General features: G+C 31.2%; 1 protein-coding gene across 1 annotated transcript in view; it reads right to left on the reverse strand.

Moving 5' to 3' along the window:
- The window catches only part of LOC145331220 (neural cell adhesion molecule 1-like), a 126,000-nt gene extending 113,603 nt beyond the window's left edge, over window positions 1-12,397 (reverse strand). The window contains exons 1-3 of the mRNA XM_080175837.1: window positions 12,345-12,397; window positions 5,442-5,503; window positions 3,857-3,967 (exon numbers count right to left, since the gene is read on the reverse strand). Of these exons, the coding sequence (XP_080031963.1) occupies window positions 3,857-3,935 (79 nt within the window). The 5' untranslated portion in view covers window positions 3,936-3,967; window positions 5,442-5,503; window positions 12,345-12,397. The remainder of the gene's footprint in view (window positions 1-3,856; window positions 3,968-5,441; window positions 5,504-12,344) is intronic.
- Window positions 12,398-22,944: the final 10,547 nt, after the last annotated feature.

Below are 22,944 nucleotides of genomic sequence, written 5' to 3' on the forward strand. Positions count from 1 at the left end.
ATTTTTGGGAAAATGTGATTTTTTAAGCTGCCATTTAAGATAGAAGGCTAAAATTCTTTGTCAACATTTAATTTGTTGAAAAACTGCTTAATACAGGATAATGTTTATAGACATACTTACATTTTTAGGACTTGATTATAGAGTTGCTTCGCTTATAACATTATAGTTTGTTGTCCCAGGAATTAATACACCAAAAATCAGATCAATCGGATGATTAGATCACAAAAAATTTGTTGTTAAAAAAGTAAAAAAATCAACATGTTTAAATTGGACGTACGGACATTTTGGTAATGGTTATAGAGTTGCTACGCTTTCTAAATCGTACCTAACTATTAAAGGAATCACCATTCAAAATTTGAAATCGATAGGACAATTCTAACATGCCTAAATTAACGAAAAAAGCTATCCGTTACGGACGGACGGACGGACCGACCCTAATTATAGAAAAGCTTCGCTTTTAAAAAGAATATTTAGCAATCCTCATAAGAAAATAACAGGATGTTTGTTTGATAGGGGGGAACTTCAACGCCACACACCCCCCCCAACATATTAAGGTCCAGAAAGGGTACCGACCGTTTAGGGTTAAACATAGAGTAAATTCGCTACTAAAACTTAAACTCTAAAGTCATCCTAGATGTAACACGAATGTTATTTAGTTTCCTGCGAAGTTGTCTCCGATACAACCGCTAATTTTTAAAATCAAATTAATGTTTTTGATATACAAAATAATAATCCTTTAATAATTTTTAGTGCATTTAAATATAGAATGTAAATATTCTAACTAGAAAAAAATAATTTCTATCTAGGCGTTGCAAAGTTTTAAGTTCGCCAAATTTGAGATATGCCAGAAAGCCGGACCCACCTTTTTCCCCACAACCCAAAATATACATGTTTTAGTATTAATAATATATTCTTTTAATCTAAAGAGAGCATTGCTTAGAAATTAGAAAAAATGAAAAACTGGGAACTCTACTTTCTTTACTCTGTAATCGAGGGGGTGGTGTCTAAACACCCCTCTTACACGTCCCTACAAGAAACTTAGCTAGGTTGGTACAATTTTCTTTTCCTTTTTATGATTTAAATATCAAATGTTATTCTTAAGTCAAAGATACATAAACTAATATCTATTCTAAATAAAGCATTTTCCAGCATGGCTTCAAAAACGATTAATATCCGCTGGATACTAAAAGATCATTTATAGCATCGTATTATAGACAATTTTCTATGAATATTAAAAAAAATATAAAATTGATATAAGTTTTGTTATAACGGACATTTGGCTTAACAAAACTGGTTTTAATATTTTGATTTTTTTATTTTATTATCCGCGGCAATTTGTCTATAGTACAATGCAATAGATAACTGTTCTAATAAAATTTTGATTATTGTTCATCTTTTAAAAATTTTCGATCTAAAATCCTTCTTTCAAACATTTATTAGAAGGTAAATTGGTTCTAGGACAAACGAATGAGTCCCAAACGTCGGAGTGGAGAAACGCAGGTGTGTTAAAATATTAATTTTATGAATTCTTTCTATACAGATTAGGTTAGGTTAAGATATGAATGAACAAATAAGCCCCTCGCAGGGGTTTAGGCATTTAAAAAACCTATAAGATGGTCTAAAATAGGTTAGGTTAGGTTAAGTTTCCACTCTGACGTTTGGGGTTCCTGCGTTTGTCGTAGGACCAGTAAATTAACATATGCACATAATAATATACCTACTAAATAATTTTTTTCTTCTATAAAATTTTGAACTAAGTATAAAAATCAAAGTTAAATTGTTGCCACACCTGATTTAAAACTTTTAAAAAGTTTGCACACAAGAAATTTATATGCACTTTTCTTACACAGGAAAAAAAAAATTTCACCACTTAGATTTATATAGTACGCTTGAGTGAAATAAATTTGGATTTTTTTTTATTTGGTGGATTTTTTAAAACGTATAATTTAGATTTGATTTGCAAAATATTATCTAATACTAGTTAATACTAGAAGAATTATGGTGAAGAAAAACAATAAAGTAAATACTTAGCAGGCATTGTTCATAAATCACCAGAATTGTTTATTTGAAGTTTTTAACTTACTTGCATATGCCAGTTACGTATTAACAAACATGCCTTTTTTATAGAGTGGCTTCTCTTTTAATATTGATGACAAAACCCATTAAGCGAAGCTCAATATATATGACAGACAAACGAACATAAATAAGCAAAGATAACAACTATCTCAACATTCACCAATTCCATTGTATAAAGTAGTAAGGTGTTTTTTGTCTATAGTTAAGAATTCGACAACTGCTAAACTGATTTGGTTCGGATCTTAGACAAAGTAGCTTTGGACAAAGTAGCTTAGGACAAAGTAGCTTCGGACATTTACTTTAAAAAAGTAGCCTTCTAAGGAAAGTAGTCTCCACTCTTAATAAAGGTATTAGGTTATAGGCTAGGGGGCCGAGCACACGTGGCTAGGCAGGCCAGGGGGCCGAGCGCTGCGGCCATTAAATTTATTAACAGTGGAGGCTACTTTCTTTAGGAGGGTACTTTGTCCGGAAGCTACTTTGTCCTGAAGCTACTTTGTCCTGAAGCTACTTTGTCCGAAGCTACTTTGTCCGAAGCTACTTTGTCCGAGGCTAATTTGTCCAAGTTCCATTTGGTTCTACATTTTAGGTAAGCTTCTCGTAGGTCCTGTGATGGTTTCAGGCTACTTTATTTTACATATGTCTTAAAAACGGTTTTAATCTATTTGTGTAGCCAATCTCTGCCCCTTCGAATAGAGCACATAGATGCTAGGAACTTTTAGAGCTAGCCGTCATTGGCTGTCGGTCGGACAAATCCTAATAAGTATAAAGCTTCGCTTTTTAAAAGAGAAAAGGTAGAGAATATGAAATAAAATCTTCTGAATAAAATATGATGCTTGTATTTGTTTATTACTGTGCAAACAATTCAAAATAAAACAAGGATGACAACATCTATAAGAAACGAATTATTAGCTAGTGAAGTTTATTTGAAACATATAAAGGGTAAAGGAGTCGGTAAATTATGTGTGTCGAGTTGGATAACAGATTAACTAGGTAAAAAAATTGTGTAAAAAAGTATGTAGTTATAATGTCATTAAACTGTCGTTTTTTTGTCAGCAATGACCACTTTTTATAAAGGTATAGAAGCAACTAATAGTGCCTCTTAAAATATGACGTCATACAATACAAATGACCAATGATAGACCAGTAAACATATATATTGACCAATGGTAAAATGTTTGCTGGAATATCATTGGTCCTTTGTATTGTATGACGTCATTTTTTATTTGGCACTAAAAGCTGTTTTAACGGTTTATTGATAATAAATATAATAAATACTGACGTTAAACCAGGATCCCCTAGTTTAGGAACGGACATTTGTATTTATAGAAAATCTTTGCTACAAAAATAAAGAAAAAAAACATATGTATTTCTATTCTTGCATGAATTTCAAGTTTTGCCATGCAAATTTTTCATGGTTTTTAAAAGTGAAGCTTTTATATAACTAGTATAAATCCACTCTTCTGACTTAGTCATTAAACTATATCGAATGATTTTTTTAACTAGGTTAAAATTAAATTATGTAGGTGATTAACATGCTTATCTATACCTTTATTGTGTAATTATTTATTTAATGCCTGTTCATTCATAATTTGTTAATTTATTTAACCTTTTACAATGGATTTTATTAGATTGTTTCAGCTTTGATAAGCTTGTAACAAACTTATCTTACAATAACGATTTTAAGTCACTAACCAATTACATTTTTCAACGTTGTAAATTCACAGATGAACGGACACATAAGACATGTATCGTGGCTGCGCAACTAATGTAAAAATCTTACCTCCCGTTACCTCACAAGTGACGGTCACTTTGTCCCCCTCCTTGAAGGGACCAAGTGTCTCTGCTATATTTTTCCCCATGGAATCTACGAGTATTGGCCTTTCTGGTGGTACTAAAAAAATTATATGATATTTAATAATTTAATATTTTACAGAGAGGGACTTTAAATTACAATGGTACTCAAAGTTTAATGAACACTTTCTCTCATAACTTGCAGGGAGTAAGAGAGTTGACAATGGGCAATTAATTCAATTCAAGAGTTTTCAAAGAAAGGCCATGAAATCCACATTAATCCAGAAAATTTGGAGGAAATTGTTAAGAGTTTGTTAATTTCATGCACTAGAATCCAAACTCAGTCTGAAACTGCTAAATTCTTGCACATTCCCTTTAAGCCAGTACCCAAAGTCTGTGACTCCTAAAAATTAAATATTCGATCCATTGTCCCCTCCCTTACTCCCTGCATTATTTGACTTAAGTTTTGATACTTTTTAAGATTTTTGATTGGTTACTTCAAACTAGGAGTGTCCAAAATTTTGTAATGTATAGTATAGGTTATTTTTCTAATTATTGGGGAATGTATACATTTATTGTCTATTGTCTTATCCCTAAAGCTAGGAAGATAGTTAGTGCACTTAGTAACAAGATAATAATGGTATTTTGTTTAGAGTAAGTTTTCGTGATCGGCAGCCGCATTAAACCGCAGAACCCATCAATTTTTGAAAATCTGCAGCCAAGCCGGTTTGGTTTGAAAAAAAAGCAGCTGCAGATAAGTAAAAAATTAGCAGATGAGAGGCGATTTTCAACATTATTTTGACAATCCAAAATCGGTTAAAACTGCCTTTTTCCCATCTGCCGTGTAGTACTATCACTACGCGGCTGCCAAGCCCTGGAAAGTTTACTTGAAAATCATTATTCTAGAAGTTTACTAAGTTTGAAAACTTGGGCAAACTTAGCACACACATATTAAATGTATTTCTTCTAGATTAATAAAAATACAATTTAAACTTTACAAAGATTTGTTACAAGGATAACAACATTCATTGTTTTCACTTAAACGTATTGAAGCGCTAAAAAGGTATCATGTGTGACGTCATAAAAATATGTCTTATTCCATCTAATTTTAGGGGTTCTTTTCTCATACCTTCATTTTAGACGAATTTTTATGACGTCACACATGACAATTTCCAGCGCTTCAAACTTATTTCATGACCACCCCATTATTTACAATTTTGAGAGAAAAAATCATCTTCTAGCCACCGCGGGTCACTTTCCCTTCTACTCTTCTAAGTAGTTATTGCAATCCTAAGCTATAGAAAAAAATCCTTACTACTTTATTTAAGACTAGCTGCTTAATCTAAAAATATAATGGCCTTAAACGATCCTGATGTAAAAGTCCTCTGAAATGGAGAACCCAATCGGTTCATTAATTATTGAAATATCAATCTTCAGACAAAATAACCTTACCACCTAGTAGGATGATATTTGACAAATTCATATATACTATTTGGAAAAAAAAATTTTGTCGTATATCACGTATATAGGTTGCCATCCCCCTCCCCTTAAAAAAATTAATAAAAATATCTTACCTACTAAGGAAATATTAAAGTGTATGTTCTGAGTTGGAGAGGCTGCGTAGTCTATACGACATCTATATAGATAGATAGATAGATAGATAGATAGATAGATAGATAGATAGATAGATAGATAGATAGATAGATAGATAGATAGATAGATAGATAGATAGATAGATAGATAGATAGATAAATAGATAGATAGATAGATAGATAGATAGATAGATAGATAGATAGATAGATAGATAGATAGATAGATAGATAGATAGATAGATAGATAGATAGATAGATAGATAGATAGATAGATAGATAGATAGATAGATAGATAGATAGATAGATAGATAGATAGATAGATAGATAGATAGATAGATAGATAGATAGATAGATAGATAGATAGATAGATAGATAGATAGATAGATAGATAGATAGATAGATAGATAGATAGATAGATAGATAGATAGATAGATAGATAGATAGATAGATAGATAGATAGATAGATAGATAGATAGATAGATAGATAGATAGATAGATAGATAGATAGATAGATAGATAGATAGATAGATAGATAGATAGATAGATAGATAGATAGATAGATAGATAGATAGATAGATAGATAGATAGATAGATAGATAGATAGATAGATAGATAGATAGATAGATAGATAGATAGATAGATAGATAGATAGATAGATAGATAGATAGATAGATAGATAGATAGATAGATAGATAGATAGATAGATAGATAGATAGATAGATAGATAGATAGATAGATAGATAGATAGATAGATAGATAGATAGATAGATAGATAGATAGATAGATAGATAGATAGATAGATAGATAGATAGATAGATAGATAGATAGATAGATAGATAGATAGATAGATAGATAGATAGATAGATAGATAGATAGATAGATAGATAGATAGATAGATAGATAGATAGATAGATAGATAGATAGATAGATAGATAGATAGATAGATAGATAGATAGATAGATAGATAGATAGATAGATAGATATGGATAGATAAATATATAGATAGATAAATAGATAGATAGATAGATAGATAGATAGATAGATAGATAGATAGATAGATAAATAGATAGATAGATAGATAGATAGATAAATATGGATAGATAAATATATAGATAGATAGATAGATAGATAGCTAATTAGATAGATAAATTAATTTTGTCTATTAAACTTTCTGTCAGCCTGTCAATATTTTTTTGTTTTTATTGATTCTTCTATCCATATAATTTAACTTATTGTTTATCAGCGGAATGGGGACAAAACACCTAATTTAAAAATGCCTAACTAAAAATGCCTAACTAAAAACACCTAAGTTTAAAAATACCTAATGTTAAAATTTAGAGTGTCTTGCTTCGTAAATAGTGTATGCTAGTATACAGTAAAGTTAGGTCTTTTGATTTTATCTATCAATACCAATTAAAAATTAATTCTTTACAATATATCAATTAATTAACATAAAAATGTTTCATGTTTATTATACATTAAAACACATAAAAATTGGCTGTAAAGGGTTAAATAAATTAAGATGACAACAAATGTTTATGCAATACAACAAATTTATTTTTGTCACATATACAAATATGATATAAAATAAGATTATTCAAACATATTTTTAAAAATATTTTTAAAAAATATGTATCTTTTATGAGTAGGGTTTTCATTCTTTTCATTTTTATTAAATAAAATTATTTAACTACGTTTGAAATATGTCACTTTGTGAAAACACTCTTTCGGAAATTCTAATTTCTAATTGGTTTAAATTCAGCATTATGTTTTTTATTGTATTATGTCAGATTTTTCAATAAAATTAATTGTTTTAGAAAAAAAATTATTTCCATTGAACAGAGTAATGTTTTTTTTATTGTATCAGTATAAAGTGAATTATATAAAATTGTTCACTAAGTTACAATATTACACGAAGTAAAAAAAGACCCTTTGATCTGGTAAAAATGACCAGAGCAACAGTAAAAATAATTTTTAAATCCCCCAAAAAAAGTTTATTGGGGACTTAATTCAAATTTGGGCTCTGCAGTCTGATTCTATAGGTGTCCTAGTATATTTTTGACCCCCCATTCAAAAATAGTTTAAAAACAGTTTAAAAACACCTAATTTATAAATGCCTAATTTAAAAACGCCTAACTAAAAATGCCTAACTAAAAATGCCTAATTTTAAAAATGTCTAATTTTAAAAATGCCTAATTTAAAAATACCTAATTTTCAACTATCTAAACGCCTAATTTAGAAATGCCTAATTCTAAAATATCAAATATTTTCACTAAAATACCTAATATTTTGATAACATTAATCCAATAGGCTGATTGTTATTGCTAAAGGATCTTGCTAGTCGATAAACCAATATGGTTCATTTTTACATAGACGTCCAAGGGGGGGGGGGGGTAAAGTGGGGATTACCCCCCCCCCCCAAACAATTTTTTTTTCATTTTACCCCCCCCCCTATTTAAAATTTACCCCAACCATTTAGGAGGGGGTATTTACCCCACACAATCAATTTTGGGGGGGTACCCCCCCTCCCAAAATATAAAATCTTTAACAAAAAAATGTTTGTGCGCTTCGCGCGCATTTTTAATACTAAATATTTAATAAAACTTAAATTACCCCCCCCCCAGAAATATTACCCCGGGGGTAAATTTTGGAGGGGGGTAAACAAAATTTACCCCTGCCAACAGATTTCAGGGGAGATAATTACCCCCCCCCCCAAGCTAATTTTACCCCCGGGGTAAAATTTTTTTTTTTGGGGGGGGGGGTAAAAAAAATTTGCGACACGCTTTGCGCGCCATTTTACCCCCCCCCCCCCCAAAAAAAAAGCTTGGACGCCCCTGCATTTTTACAATGAAGCTTCTCGTATGTCATGGGAAGGTTTTGGGGAGGTTACCAACACCTTCCAATGAGAAATCACCCTTTGAAAAAATCCCCCCCCCCCCCTCCGTTTTTTAATATTTCTTCAATCTTTCTTTATCAAACTAGAACAAAAATGGGGGATGATTAACTATCACACCCCAAGAAAAAAAGGGATGCTACGGCTACTTAGGTTAGGGAAGAAACCAAAAAAAATTTAAATTAATTTGTTTCCTTGTCCTCAACCTTTGAAATTCTGGAGGGGGGGGGGTCATGAACCCTCAATCCCCCCCCTCCCCCCAAGACTTAATTGAATTCCCCTCCGCACTGCAATCGCCCCTAGAGGTCTCTAGGGGGCATAGCCGCCGGTTTAGTATATTTAACAACAGTTTTAAGATATACTTAAAATTAGGTTTTTTTAGATTAGGTATTTTAAAATTAGGTATTTTTAAACTTAGGTATTTATAGTTAGGGGTTTATAAAATTAGGCATTTTTAAAGTTAGGTGTTTTGTCACATTAGGCATTTTGAAAATTAGGTATTTTTAAATTAGACATTTTTAAATTAGGTATTTATAAATTAGGTGATTTGTTACATTAGACATTTATAAAATTAGGCATTTTTAAATTAGGTATTTTTAAATTAGGTGTTTTGTCCCCACTCCTTATCAGCGATTGCGCACCTAGCATCTAGGAGCTCTTAATTTATAGGGGCAGAATAAAAGCTTTAAACCATCACAAGACTTAAATCTGAAATTGAAATAGCATAAAACCAACACGGGACCCATGTGAACCCAATCAGTTCAGGAGATATTGAGATCTTAAGCTTCAGACAAAAATCATCGATCTAGTATTCTTTCAATAAAATCCAATCAAGTAAGAAAATTAAAGTACATTTTCAAGAAATATTGTAAAATATTAACTCTTGAAGATATTTCTTAGAAACAGATGCAAATCCAAATGAATTGCAAAAAAAAACTGGTAGAATACACTGAAAAATATTGGCAGAAAAGTAAGTTCGGTGAGGATAAGTTTCCTAAAAATTATTGAAGAGGGGTGAAAGGGTGTTAACTCTCTAAAACTTTAAACCCATTAAGTGACCCCCATTAAAGTTTTTAAAAGTATATTAGATTATCCCCACAAAAACAAGCTTGGCTGTACATGTATTCACTATATATTATTTTTTCTGGACAGACGATAATTAATAATGTTTTATTGATCAGAACATAAAGTTTGTGGAAATATCCTAAAAATTATAGAATTGTGTCTTTTTATATGTTTTCCCATGACAGGAGGAAACATTGGACAGAAAACTATACTGAGCTGGATCTTTAAATCGTTTAGTGGTGCGCTGAATGGGGGCGATCCAGTTCACCCCGGTTTGGCGAGGCAATGTCACTCGTTAAGCAATTGCCGCGCTAGTACCGCGCCACTGGGCGCGCTAATTCGCCCATTCCATTTTGATTTAAAGATTGAAATCTAATAATATCTAAGTGCGCCGAAATAGATCGCCCCGATTCAGCGCACCACTAAAAGATTTAAAGATCCAGCTCTGGTAACCAAAGTTGCCCTAAAACTTTGGGAACTTTTATTAAATCTTGATTAGTTGGTATAAACTTCCAACAATAGTTGTAATCTTATACAGTAGAGGTGTATTAATATCATAATTGGGGATGTATAACACTTATCGTCCATTGTCTTATCCCTTAAGCTCCCTGATGTTTCCTGTATATTGTACTGTAGGTAGAAGGTAAATAAGAGAGAAGGAAGGAATGGTAGCACAAGGGAATTAGAAAATGAAAGTGGCTGCAGAATTTGATTACAGATAAATGAATAATTAAATCAATTATAATAATTCATCATTATTATTATAAAAGTTTTGAAATTAAATACAATTGACTTCATTTTTTAATTGAAGGGAGGAGTATTTATTTTTTGGGATAATATCTAATATCAAGAGGTAAAGGACCGAACCGTCAAATAGCTTAAATCCTGCCTTGGAACAATACCAAACTTAATAGGCAGTTGATTATCAAACTACCACAACAACAATTAAGAAACCAAGTAAAAAAAACTGCTATAGAACAGCATATAAACTCTGCATATTAAGCCAATATGTATTTATTCCACTATCTCTGGTGTATAATAGATGCAGTAGTATGCATTTCACTATGGTCTAAAACATAATAAAAAGAGTATCATTATTTCCATGAGCTGATGGCATGGACATGGAAAAAAACAAGAAATTCGATGAAATTGTGACTAATCTTTTACTGAGTTAAGGAAACAGCGTATAGTATCCAATAAAAATGACGTCACACAATACAAATGACCAATGATAGGCCAGTATACATTGTAATTTACCAATGGTAAATTGTATACTGGTCTATCATTGGTTATTTGTATTGCATGACGTCATTTTCTATTGGCCACTATACGCTGTTTCTGAGTTAAGCCACTTTTCAGATATACATTCATTTTATTTTATATTTTGTCCATTTGAACCAACTGTGGATTTAGTGCAATTTTTCTTTCACTTAGATTGGCAAACATTCATCTATCAATCTATCCATCTATTTATCTTTGATTGGTAAATATCTTTTCTCACAGTTTATCAATCTATCTTTTATTGGAAGCTATTTATATCTTAGATTGGGTTTCTACTTTTAATAATGAAGCTTCATTTTACAGGTACTAGCGTCTACGCTCCTAGAGGCCTCTAGTGGCATATGAAGGCATGGAAAGGGACTGATTTCCATTTTTCGTTATAAAGAGAAATATTTTTTTTTGGGGGGGGGAGGTTCTTCTAGGGGCGATATTTCTTGGTTGTGATTACAAAAGTGTTATAACCCTTTCCTGAACCTAGTAATAGTGTCGGACTGATTATGACGTAAGAAAAAAAATTAGCCAATGAGAGACCACTACAAATTTTACCATTAGTGAATAATGGCCTCTCATTGGCTAATTTTTTTTCTTACGTCATAATCAGTCCGACACTATTATTAGGTTCCCCTTTCCTGGACATATGAGAAGCTTCACTGAAAATTAGAACCATACCGGTCCTGCGGATGGCGAGATCCTATGTACAATCACACAGATACACAGACATTCTGTTACTTTTATTAAAGGATAGATTTCTAAACATAAAAACTAACGATGTTTTTTTTATCTACATCAATAAAAGTTTAATTTTTTCATATCTTTTTTTTTCTATGACAAGATATGAGAATCTTTCTATGAATGAAACTGATAAAGTATCTATCAATCCAACTATTGATTTATTCAAGATTAAATTTTTGATGCACTTTTCAAGTTTAAAGAGGATTTTTATTTTATTTTCTGGTCTATCTATCTACACTACATATAAGTGTATTTATTTTAGTAAACAATTTGATTTTTCCATATATCTACTTTTTTCATATAGGTACCCTTCCTTGAAGCGATATTAATAGATAGATAGATAGATGTGCATGTATCTATGATTATCTGAAGTTTGGCCAATCTTTGCGCACAGCTGAGTGTACTATGTTACATTATACAAAACTACTAGCTTCGCCCCTAGCCTCTAGGGGCTTTGCCCCAACGGGGTATATCAAACTAATTTTTCGTGCTTTAGATTTTAAAGAAAATTTTTTTAAATTTTTTTTAGGGGGGTGTATTTTTAATTTTTTTGGGGGGTTAGGGGTGTCCCACCCCCAAGATAATAGTTATAAAACTTCCCGGGACATCTGAGAAACTACTCTGTAAAGGAGAACCCGATCGGTTCAGCGGTTAGCGAGATCCTTCGCTACAAACAAACAGACAGACATCATTCTACTTTGTATTATAGATGACTCGCAATTCTCTTGGAAGCTATAGATAGATTATTAGACACTATCATTTAGGAGTTCGTATTCATAGAGGTAAATAGAGTATAAAAATAACCAAAACTATCCAAAGACTTAAAACTAAATAAAAGCTTCGCTAAATCTTAGGATACAGATAAAAAAAAATTACTACTTTATACCATAGGAATAGAATAAATATATAGTTACCTGTAAGATCCTTGATCAGAATGAGTTATATTCACGATGTTCAGCTTTACTCCACTCTGTTTAACGAATTCAAATTTATTCTTAATTCAATTCAAATGATAAATACTCATAAGAGATTGTTTAATCTACTCACAGGATCCTAAAAGATATTCGCAGCATCTTTAGAAGTATTCAGCTTCCTAACTGACTCACTCCTTTCTGTTTACAAACCGTATTAGAGTATATGATATTAGAGTGCCCTACCTAAGAGTTAATGCTATTTAAGTATACTAACAGTTTCGCCCCTAGCCTCTAGGGACTTTGCCCCAAAAGGTAATTTTATAAAGATTTTTTTGTTTTTTGGGGGGTTGGGGGTGTCCCACCCCACAAGAAAATAGCTTAACACCATCACAGGACCAGTAGATATATTCCCTGAAGAGTAGAATCCAATCGGTTCAGAGGTTACCAGATCTTAAGGATCAGACAGACGGACAGACATAAAGCTACTTTGTATTATAGTTTATTATTTATTCTAGATAACACCCTTTTATTTTCTTAAATAGAATAAATTGAATATTTTAAACTTTTCATTAAATTACCTTAATTAAAGTTTTTAGACCATTTTACATTATAATGATGTCTGCTATGGTTAGTAAAAACTGGGTATGCCCACCCAATGGGATGTCCAACGAACACCGTATAATTTTTGCCTTCCAATTGTAAAGTCAACACAATAAAGCCAGGTTAATATTTATTCCTTCGAAAAAAAATCAATTTCTGCTTGATTAGAACTGGATCTCAGCCATACTGAAAAATCATGTATAGCATCATAAAACAGATAATTTTCCATGAAGATTAAAATAAAAATGATAAATTAATACCAGGAAGGTTCAGACTTACAAAACTGGTTTTCATATTAAAAATATTAATTTCAATATCCGCAGAAAGCAGTCTATATAACTATTACCAATTCAACTCATGAATATGTCTATATGACATTTGTCCAACATCTCTGAGTATATATAGAAATGGTATGGCTATGAAGCTCCCATATAGGATAATACCATTTATTGTTAGTGCTACAGCTACACAATACAGGGTCACTCAAATATATTTTACACAAATAAATAATTAATAAAAAAAAGACAAACTTCAACCTTTAAAGCATTATTTGAAAAGTCTGGTTAACAAATATAATTTTTAAAAGTGGAAATCGATTAAAGATATTTTCTTGTACATGTGCTGCGTTCAATACATAAAGTAGAAAGGTTTTTTAAGTCTGAAGCAAAATATTTCAAAAAATGCTGGTCCAAAAGGTTTGTACTTTTAAGGGAAGATTTACAAATGCCATTGGGTGAATATAGGCTATTCATAGACAAAATGTGTAAATCACCCTGTGTATATACTTGGCATTACTACTACACGGAGATATTGCTATGGCTTTGGCCTAGTTCTACGGACTATGGCTACTAGGGTTACTTGATAGTCTAGTTTTACATCTTAACTGCTGGTGAAAAACGAAGAAAGTGCATTGTAACTCTGCAGAAGCTGATCATCTTTGGAAATAATCTAAAGTTAACCCACACTTGAATATTAGACTATTTTACACAAATTTTAGATATTTTTATGTATAAAGTTTAACAAGATTCTAAAAGCGAAGCTAAACAAAATAGAAATAATTAAAGAACAGTTTTAGAGTAGCAAAGGTTTTTTTGCACTCCATTTTGAACCTATTTCCATGTTTAAAGTATAGATTACTAAACCCTCTAATATATCTCTATTATATAAATGACAGCCAATATCATGTAATACATACAAGTACAAATTTTTGGTGTCCGCACGACTGCATCAAATACGCAGTGACGTTTAAAATGCCCTAGTTGTAGAGTAGCTGCACAGACAAACACCGTACCATGTCAAACTTTTGTGCTGTTATAAAATCAACATAAAAATAGACTTAATTAGTCTTCTATAGTTGATCAGGACCTGAGGGAATTGGACAATGGACTATATACAAATGTATATTCCTAATGGTGAGAAACAAAATAACCCCTTCTACAAATTAGATAACTGGTTAAAAAGTTTCCACACTGGTTTGAAAATAACGAATAAAAATTATATAAATTACCTATTGTTTTTCATCTAACTAACAATATAATTTATATAGTTCTTAGTAAAATTTTAAATTGTTGACAAAAAAAAACATTAGATTTGTACATAGAGTTTCGTGGTAAATTTTATTATTTTAAAACTATACGTAATTTCTAAGGAGTTTTAAGACTTAACCTAACCTAAAATTATTTTAATTTAACAATATTTTAAAGATAACAATTTTTGTTTTCTGCTGTTTTAGAGAAATAACCCAATTTTGCATAAACTTTGGTTTCAGATTAGAATTTCCAACAGATAACAACCAGAGAGTAAAATGAATAGAATTAATCCACCACCCTTACTTTCCCCTTTATTTTCCGGATATTAGATTTTTTTATTTCATTGATTGAATTTTGAGAGAAAATTAAATCATATTTCATTGTTCTATCATATCCCTGTAACCATGGTTGACAACCAAATATCAAATCTAAACTTGAAAAAAAATAAATGTTACATTTAATACACCCTTATTCTATACTGCTAGTGCTCATAAAAAAATTAAACAAGGATGATAACATCTATAAAAGCAAAGCTTAACCAATGTGATGGTCATAAATAAACAAAAATAGAGTAACATCACATTGCAACTAAATGTCCCAGGAATCAGTACTTTTAAAAAATATATGAAATGAATTATTTCATCATATAAGTTTTTTTTTTAAATGCCAAAAAGTCATTATGTCAAAAAAAGGATTTGAAACACAGAATACCCTAAATAGTTAAATTTAATATAAAAAAAACTAGTTTAAAAACTAAATTTTCAAAGAGAATTCAGGAAACTCAGGATCCGAATTAAGCTGATATATATTAAGGTACATTGCTTTTTCCAAAATACTTTTCAACTACAATAGGCAGATGTGGGGGATGTGAAGTAAGCAAAAGGGGGAATGCAATCATATCCCAATTAAGTTTTAAGGGGGAGGGTGTTTAAACCCCCTACCACACAGCAGTTTAAATTCAGGTGGATATTTATTCATCGTATATACCTATCCATGTATTGCTGAAAAACAGTACGTGGTATATGAAAATAGTTTTCCCTTTAAAAATTAAAACTTGTCAAATTTAAATTATTCAACCTGCATGTTTCAAAACGTGCTTCCCGCTTCTGGGAGGAGGACAGGTAATATGGAAAACAAGGATGGAACATACATATTAAAAACCTAATTAGAATAAATTTTCTCTTTGATGGACGGGGGAAGTCATTTGCACTGGTCATTTGACATCTTATGCTTATCTTCACAACAAATTCCAAATATCTATCTTAAAAAACAGACAGGATAATCAAGTTTGTGCTGTAAAGCAGATTACGAAAAGATGAATATGGTCAGATTGACAGACGGGTCAATATGTATGATAAATACATAGTTTCATCAATAAAAAGTATGGTTTAAGTCAACCATATAAATGAAAACTTGGTTGGGCATAAAACAATTACCTTTTTTGTGACCATTACCACATAGTATTTGATATTAAACACCTCCAAGAAAACTAATTCTTTGCTATTTAATAGGGGTGTATCAGTGAGATGTAAATACTTGTAAAGGGGGTTGTAGAGCGATGGACATTTTTGATGTATACCCGCCCCCATTAATTATTTAACAATGTGTGTAAACACCACCACGATAGTTATTTACTAAAACGATCATCAAGGAAATCTAACAATTTAACAATCTGAACAGTTTCAAGATTTGCAAATAATAAAAAAGTAGTGCAAGAGTTGTTTTTTTTAGAATAAATATCTCTATTCCTAATCTGTTAATCAAATTAGTTAATTATAAGTTTGTCATTTAAAGGTAAGTCATACTCATAACTATCTTTAAACTTTAATTTGTTACCAAACAAAGATGACATCATCCATAGAAATGACATAGCCAATCAAATCACAATCATGAAATATACTTGCAAAGTGAAAAATCACTGAATTTAAAAATACATATATGCAATCATCTTTAAATTAGAATTATACCTAGTAAGAAGATATGGTTTAAATTTGAAATAGTTGCTTTAAAGATTGTACAAACAAAAAAACTTTTCAATTACAAATAACAAAATATATTTGGATAATTAATTATACATTTTGAAGAATTTCAAACATTTTTATACCAGCATAACTTTTTCTAATTTTCAAGACTTTTATGCAAGATTTTTGTATGGGTTTAAATTCTTTTATATTTTATTTTAACAACAATTTAAACCAAACAAACATTGTCTTTTTGTTTTTTGTTGGGAGGGATAAGTTTCAACCCTCACCCTCCTTATCTCAAATAATTTTGAGAATCAGTGGCAACCCTCATCCTCCTTATCCCAAATATTTTTGAGAATCATTGGCAAAAACTTATGGAGGATGATGAGGGTGAATCAAATAATTTTGAAAAAATTTTGGCTGGTCCCTAAGCCCTGAATTAAGCACTGTATAAAGTTTATAATGATACTTTCAAACTTTTCATCAACTAAATCTGAGAATGTTGAAACAAAACTTGAAACTACCAACCACAGCTCAACAAGGACAATTAGGTCCATCCTTACAATAAGAATTCTCGCTAACCGCTGAACCGATATGGTTCTCTTTTAAAATGTATCTTCACATATGTCCTGGGAATGTGGGGAGGGTACAACCAACCCCCAAAGAGAAATCTCGCCCAGAAAAAAATGCCCCCTATTATTTTTTTTACTTTATCTTTCTAAAACTAACATAACTATTTAACCGGCCCTTCTCCACCTCAAGTGAATCTAGAGGCCTCTAGTGGAGAATACGCTTATAGGTAATAAATCAGTAAAAGCTCGACATCTATTTATTTTCTATATTTAGCACCTAGAGGCATTGTATGTGAAAAGCTAAGGAAGAAAGAGAAAATAGCCCAAAACCATCCTCAAGGATGGTGTAAATGTGAGTATTCAACCCTCTAGCAAAATTCATTTGGATGGATACATTCCTTTTGCGTATTATACCCCCCTTTTAAAGATTCTATAACATCACCGCCAATACACCCCCTAAAACAGTAAAGGGGGGTGTCATTTTAGAAATGTAACCCCACCCTTGTAAACTAAAACAATTAATTAACCTTTGGATGACTATTGAATATGTTAGATATAAAGGAGTGTTGTTATCAACACATATCATATATCAGGATTATTACATTTCTTGTGAAGATTCCCCTCGAGTATCTTAATATATTATTTTGTACATTCAACTTTAAGGCCTTTTCAAGATTATTTTATCGAATAGTAAATATTATCAAAATGCCAAATTATTAGAAAAGTTAAAATAGATTTAATATTTGCAAAATAAAAGAAACAGCATTTAATATAACCATCTCTACCCTCCCATCTGCTTATTGTGAGGGCCCTGTAGTCCTTTTTATAGTTACATGACACCAATAATTAGATATAACTATTCCCTATAATGTACTGTCATTGTTGAAAAGAAGGTGTTTCTAGGAATCCCTCAATTCTCTTTCCATTAAAATTAAAATCTTAAGATTTTATTTAATGAAAGTTTGACTTATTTTTTAGAGTCTGTTTTACAATTAGGTTGCGTCCATCCTTACGTCAGTTCGTAGCTTTAATCTTTTAAATATTAACTTTAGTTATATAAACAATAAATTTGGATATGATTAAATCATTAAAACATCAACTTATAAGCTTGACTAAATTTTAAAGAAATGTATTCAAATTTGGATCTTTTACATTCTTATCAGTTTTACAAATAAGTAATAATGTGTGTCTTCTAGCAAATTGTTGCATAAACTTTTCTTGTTTAGACATAAGATCTATTGCTCAGTGAAACGCCTCCCTACTATTTAATTTTATACTTTTAGCTCCTTCTTTTATCTTTAACCAAGCGTAACTTTTCTAACCATGTACCAGTATTTAAGTTTGGAGGGATATTCATTTATAATCCACGTCTCTTCTCTTTCTATGTTATATTTTTTACTAAAAAAATTCTATAGAAATAAAACAAAATTATCTCTAAACAATTATGAAATACAAAGGGTTAGACTATAAAATTGTTCAAATTACTCTTGACATGTACATATACACTATTAACGTCAACAACTATAAAGTTACATTCAGCCTGAAAATTGTATGGATAAAGCATCATACTCAACTATAAGTGTATGAAATTTTAGAAGGAAAGACTCTCTAACTGTGAATTTTTACACTCCATAACTCACTTTCTCAGTTTGTGTGTCTGAAAACTTTAATAATAATAAATGGTTTAAAGAATAAGTTTTATTGACTTAATTGATATTTAATCACAACAAATTGTAAGTTATTTCTGTAAATTTAGTATGCTTTCCTAATTTTAAACATAATCATAAACAAACACAGGTTAGAAAGGTATAGATTTTTCAAGGGCCAAAAAAACTATCTCCATCCCCAACTACCACAAAAAATGCCTCACGGAAGGGGGTGTGGAGGTAAGCAACCCAAATTTCCTGACTAACATTTATTTTGGGGATTGGTATATAAATATAATCCTACCCCAAAATCATTTTCATGCCAGTCAAATCATTGTCCCTATTGAAATAGAATTGTTATTTATGGCATCAGACTGTAGACATCTTTCCACAGATAGTAAAATAACGAATCCATGATTTTTCAGAATGGCTCAGAACCAGTAATAATCCAGCTAACATTCAACGATTTTAAAGCACAAAATTTTTTTTATTAATGTAGGACATATTGTAAGTGTAGGTTTGCTACCAATAAAATTTGGGTGCACAAGTTTGAAGGTAAAGTCTAAGGATTTTATTAGATATAGGTTTAAACTTTTCAAATTTTACTACTTGTAGATCAGTTAGCCTGTGTGCTATCACGTCCACACAAAAAAAACAATTGCCAAATTGTTCATAAAAGTAAAAATAGAGGTTTTAGCTATTTTGAACAGGTAGCACTCTTAATATTTTTATAATCGGAATCTCCAGCAGATCTTTGACATTTGTTTTGGTAGTGATATAAATTTGCTCCAATGATAATTAGGTTGAAATGTTGACCTACCCAGTTAGGCAAGGTTATCATAAAACCTACTTATACTGTGTGTAGTTATGTAAGTGTTTAAGCAAGATATCAAGTACAAGGTAAAAAATGGTATTTCTATATAAGAAAAAGTACTTTGTCCCTAGTCATTTAAATAATTTTTTTAAAAGATGACCAGGGTCCTTTTATTGCAACCATCATTATTAGGTTATATCTACAATATTTGAGACACAGCACCTGGAGGCTAGTGTCTTTTCTGCATATCAGTTAAACTTTCAAAAAAAATTTCCTTAAATATAAGTAATTGTTGCTATTATTTGTTATGTTTACCTTGTATAGATATAGAATGTTTGTGATATATTTATATTATTTGTGGTTGTGTCAATTCAAAGTTATTGTCTGATTTATTTATTTGTAATGGTTTGTATCAAAAGTTTGAGCACAAAAAGATAGTTTGTAAAATACTCTTGAGACAAGAAGATGACATAAGAAGGTGGGAACTGTTTTTGTAAGTTCTGGGAAGGTATATTAAGAAGCTGTGTGGAAAGTTGTCTCCTGGGATCCTTTGTGTCTCCAACATATGGAATCAAGACTCAGCAGCCGCACTTTATCAAGCAAATTATTAAAGAGAGCAAATAGCTGCAGTTGCAGAATAAGAAAAAATAGCATAGGCATTTCAGCTGCAGTGTTTCTGAGCTGCAAATTTGGTCTACATAGACAAAAATTTATCAAACCATTGCAGTGAGATCTTGTTGAAAAACTGTGGTTGCTAAGCCCTGAATGAAATTCTACACAAGAAAATCTAAGAAAACCAACTTTTAATGCACAATTAGTTTGAAGCAGTTTGCTGAATATTTGGGTATCCAACTAAATTAGGTCTCTACAAGATTGTATAATATGTACTATTAAGTAGTGTCTTGCTGGCTAGTTCTTGGTCAAACAATATTTCTTATGTAAGCAAATTAATAGGTTATATTTTTTTTGAAAAAGTCCTGGCACTAATTTCTGAAAATTATTGAAGCATAATCTACAATAAAATAAAAGAATAAAGAGGTTTATGAGCTATATGAAAGTCTTCCCTGTGAAGTAAAAATGGTACTTTAACCTTCTACTAAATATTTGGTGTTTCCATTAAAAAAGCCAAGAGACAGTGGCATTACAACAAAAGGAAAAATGAACAACTTTTATTAAAAACTCCTGTATGAGTATAAAACTAGTATTATCTGACTAATATGTGTTTTTTTTTAGAAGTTAAAACCTAATTTTGGCCAAAGTTTGTATCTTGAAAGAGAATAATTTTCATTTATTATTAATGGAAAGAGAGTATAAATTATGTCTCACACATTATGACTTAAATTTATTTATCTGTCAGGCAGTATCTTGCATTTTAAACAATTTAGTTATTGTACTTAACAAAGATGACATATGGCATGATAACAGCGAAGCTCAGAAAATTGGACAAAAACTTAAAGAATTAACATCATATTTTGAACAGGAATGTTCAAGCAGGCCTAACTTAACAATTAATGTTATCTAAGGACAGACGAAACTTAAACAGTCCCTATAAATATAATTTATGAACATTGTTTATACCTAAAATTTTTATGTTCATTGAATTTGATAAACATCCTAGAGGATTAAGGACCAAAAGACAGAATTATGATTAATATATAGAAAACATTTATGAAACATAGCTGTAGTTTCTGCCATAACATAAGAAAAGAAAACCTAAAAGGTATTAATGATTAATTCTAAATAAAACAAATTATTTAAGTATTTCTAATTAATTTGTACTAAATGGTACATGGTATTGTGTTTATTTACTGTGTAATTCTTGTAATTGTTTTTGTGTTTTTTTGTAAAGCCTTTCTTCATTTGGGGTTGGTCTGTCTGTCTGACTGTAACAGATAGGTCTGATTCTTAATTTACCATTACTATTACCTTGTATGGGCGGGATTCTCCTTCGATTTAAGTGATTATTTAGAGAATCCAGAGCATCCACGTGTAAAGAGATGTGATACTCTAACACCCAAGTTAAGTAACATCCATCAAACAACCAACCCTTTGATTTGTCTGAGAAGTCCTAACTATGCATGGTAGTGAGTTACGCCTGTTTATGGGCCAAGGCTTTCCCCCTACTCTTACTAGTTATGTCGCAAACCTGACATAGCAGCAGTAGGAACCATTTTTAACGTCTTTAGTTATGACGCGGTGTTAGCCTAAGATTAGAACCTATCACCTTCCCAGCGAAGAGCAGATGCCCTAAATGTTGAGCCAATTGTCGCTGGTTTAGATCCGTAATTTACTGATGATTAAATGGTGATTCTTGAAATAATAATGTACTGCCATAATCATTATTAGAAAGTTCAAATATTTTATGTTAATAAAATTCTTCTGTAAAATTAAGTTTTAGGAATAAAAGTAAGTCAATGATTATTTGTTATACTTGTTGAGCTTTGTTGTTATGGATGCTGTCATCCTTGATGTTACATTTGTTTTATAATGAATAATTAAGCAACATAAATTGCTAGACAAAATGAGAATGTCTATTTTATGTGAATATTTCATTTTGTATTGTAGTTACAATTATTAAGGAATTTAAGTGAAATTTATACAAAGTAGAAAGGTTTTTGGTTTGTTTGTCTTTAAAGATCTTGTTAACTTAAGTAGTGATGGAGTTCTTCATTTTAGGGAAATCTTCACACAGGTCCTGGGGTATTCTTATACTTTTTAAAAATACTTTAAATGTTCTTCACAGTACATCCTGTCAAATTTAGGGTTTTTTTCTAACAAAATAGAATTTTTCATTAATGTATTATGTTGTTTACAAAATATTTTTCAACTTAACTTAAAATGTCTGAAACAAAACCTTTTAAAAGGACTCTCCACAGAAAAATCAACTTTGGATTTTTGAAAATCTAACCTGAAATTATTATTCTCTGTTAAATTTTAGGCATTTTTTGTTTTTGTGGCATCGCGATCGAAGCCCTTTGAAATTTTTTACCTCCTTTAAGTGAATCCTCCCGCCATTTAATTTGTGCTGCTTTAGTGATTTTTAGCTTCTATTTTTGCCGCCGTTGCCGCATTCATCTCCCTTCTCCGCCGCTACTCCGCTATTCATCGCTTTTTAATACATGCTCCCCTCTCCCTTGTTCAGAAATTAAATGGAGGCTGGGGGTGTTGTGTATAGCAACGTACGCAATGTATAGCGGAGTAGCGGCGGAGAAGGGCGATGAAGGCGGCAACTGCAGCAAAAGATGGTTATATTTGGCGGAGGCGAACACAAAATAAAGGCGGCAGGATTGTTCAGTCAAGGAAGAGGATAAATCGTAGAGCGGCCGGTTGCAATGGAGCAAATGTTCTTTAGCGGCAAACATATATTGAGTGGAGGAAAGTGTAGTATATATTGTTATAGCGGCAGTACAAATAGGCGGCGGACAAAATTTTCAAAGGGCTTCGATCGCGATGCCACAAAAACAAAAAATGCCTA

Source organism: Acartia tonsa, chromosome 11, assembly GCF_053477335.1.
Source record: "Acartia tonsa isolate MP-2025a chromosome 11, ASM5347733v1, whole genome shotgun sequence".
NCBI lineage: Eukaryota > Metazoa > Arthropoda > Copepoda > Calanoida > Acartiidae > Acartia > Acartia tonsa.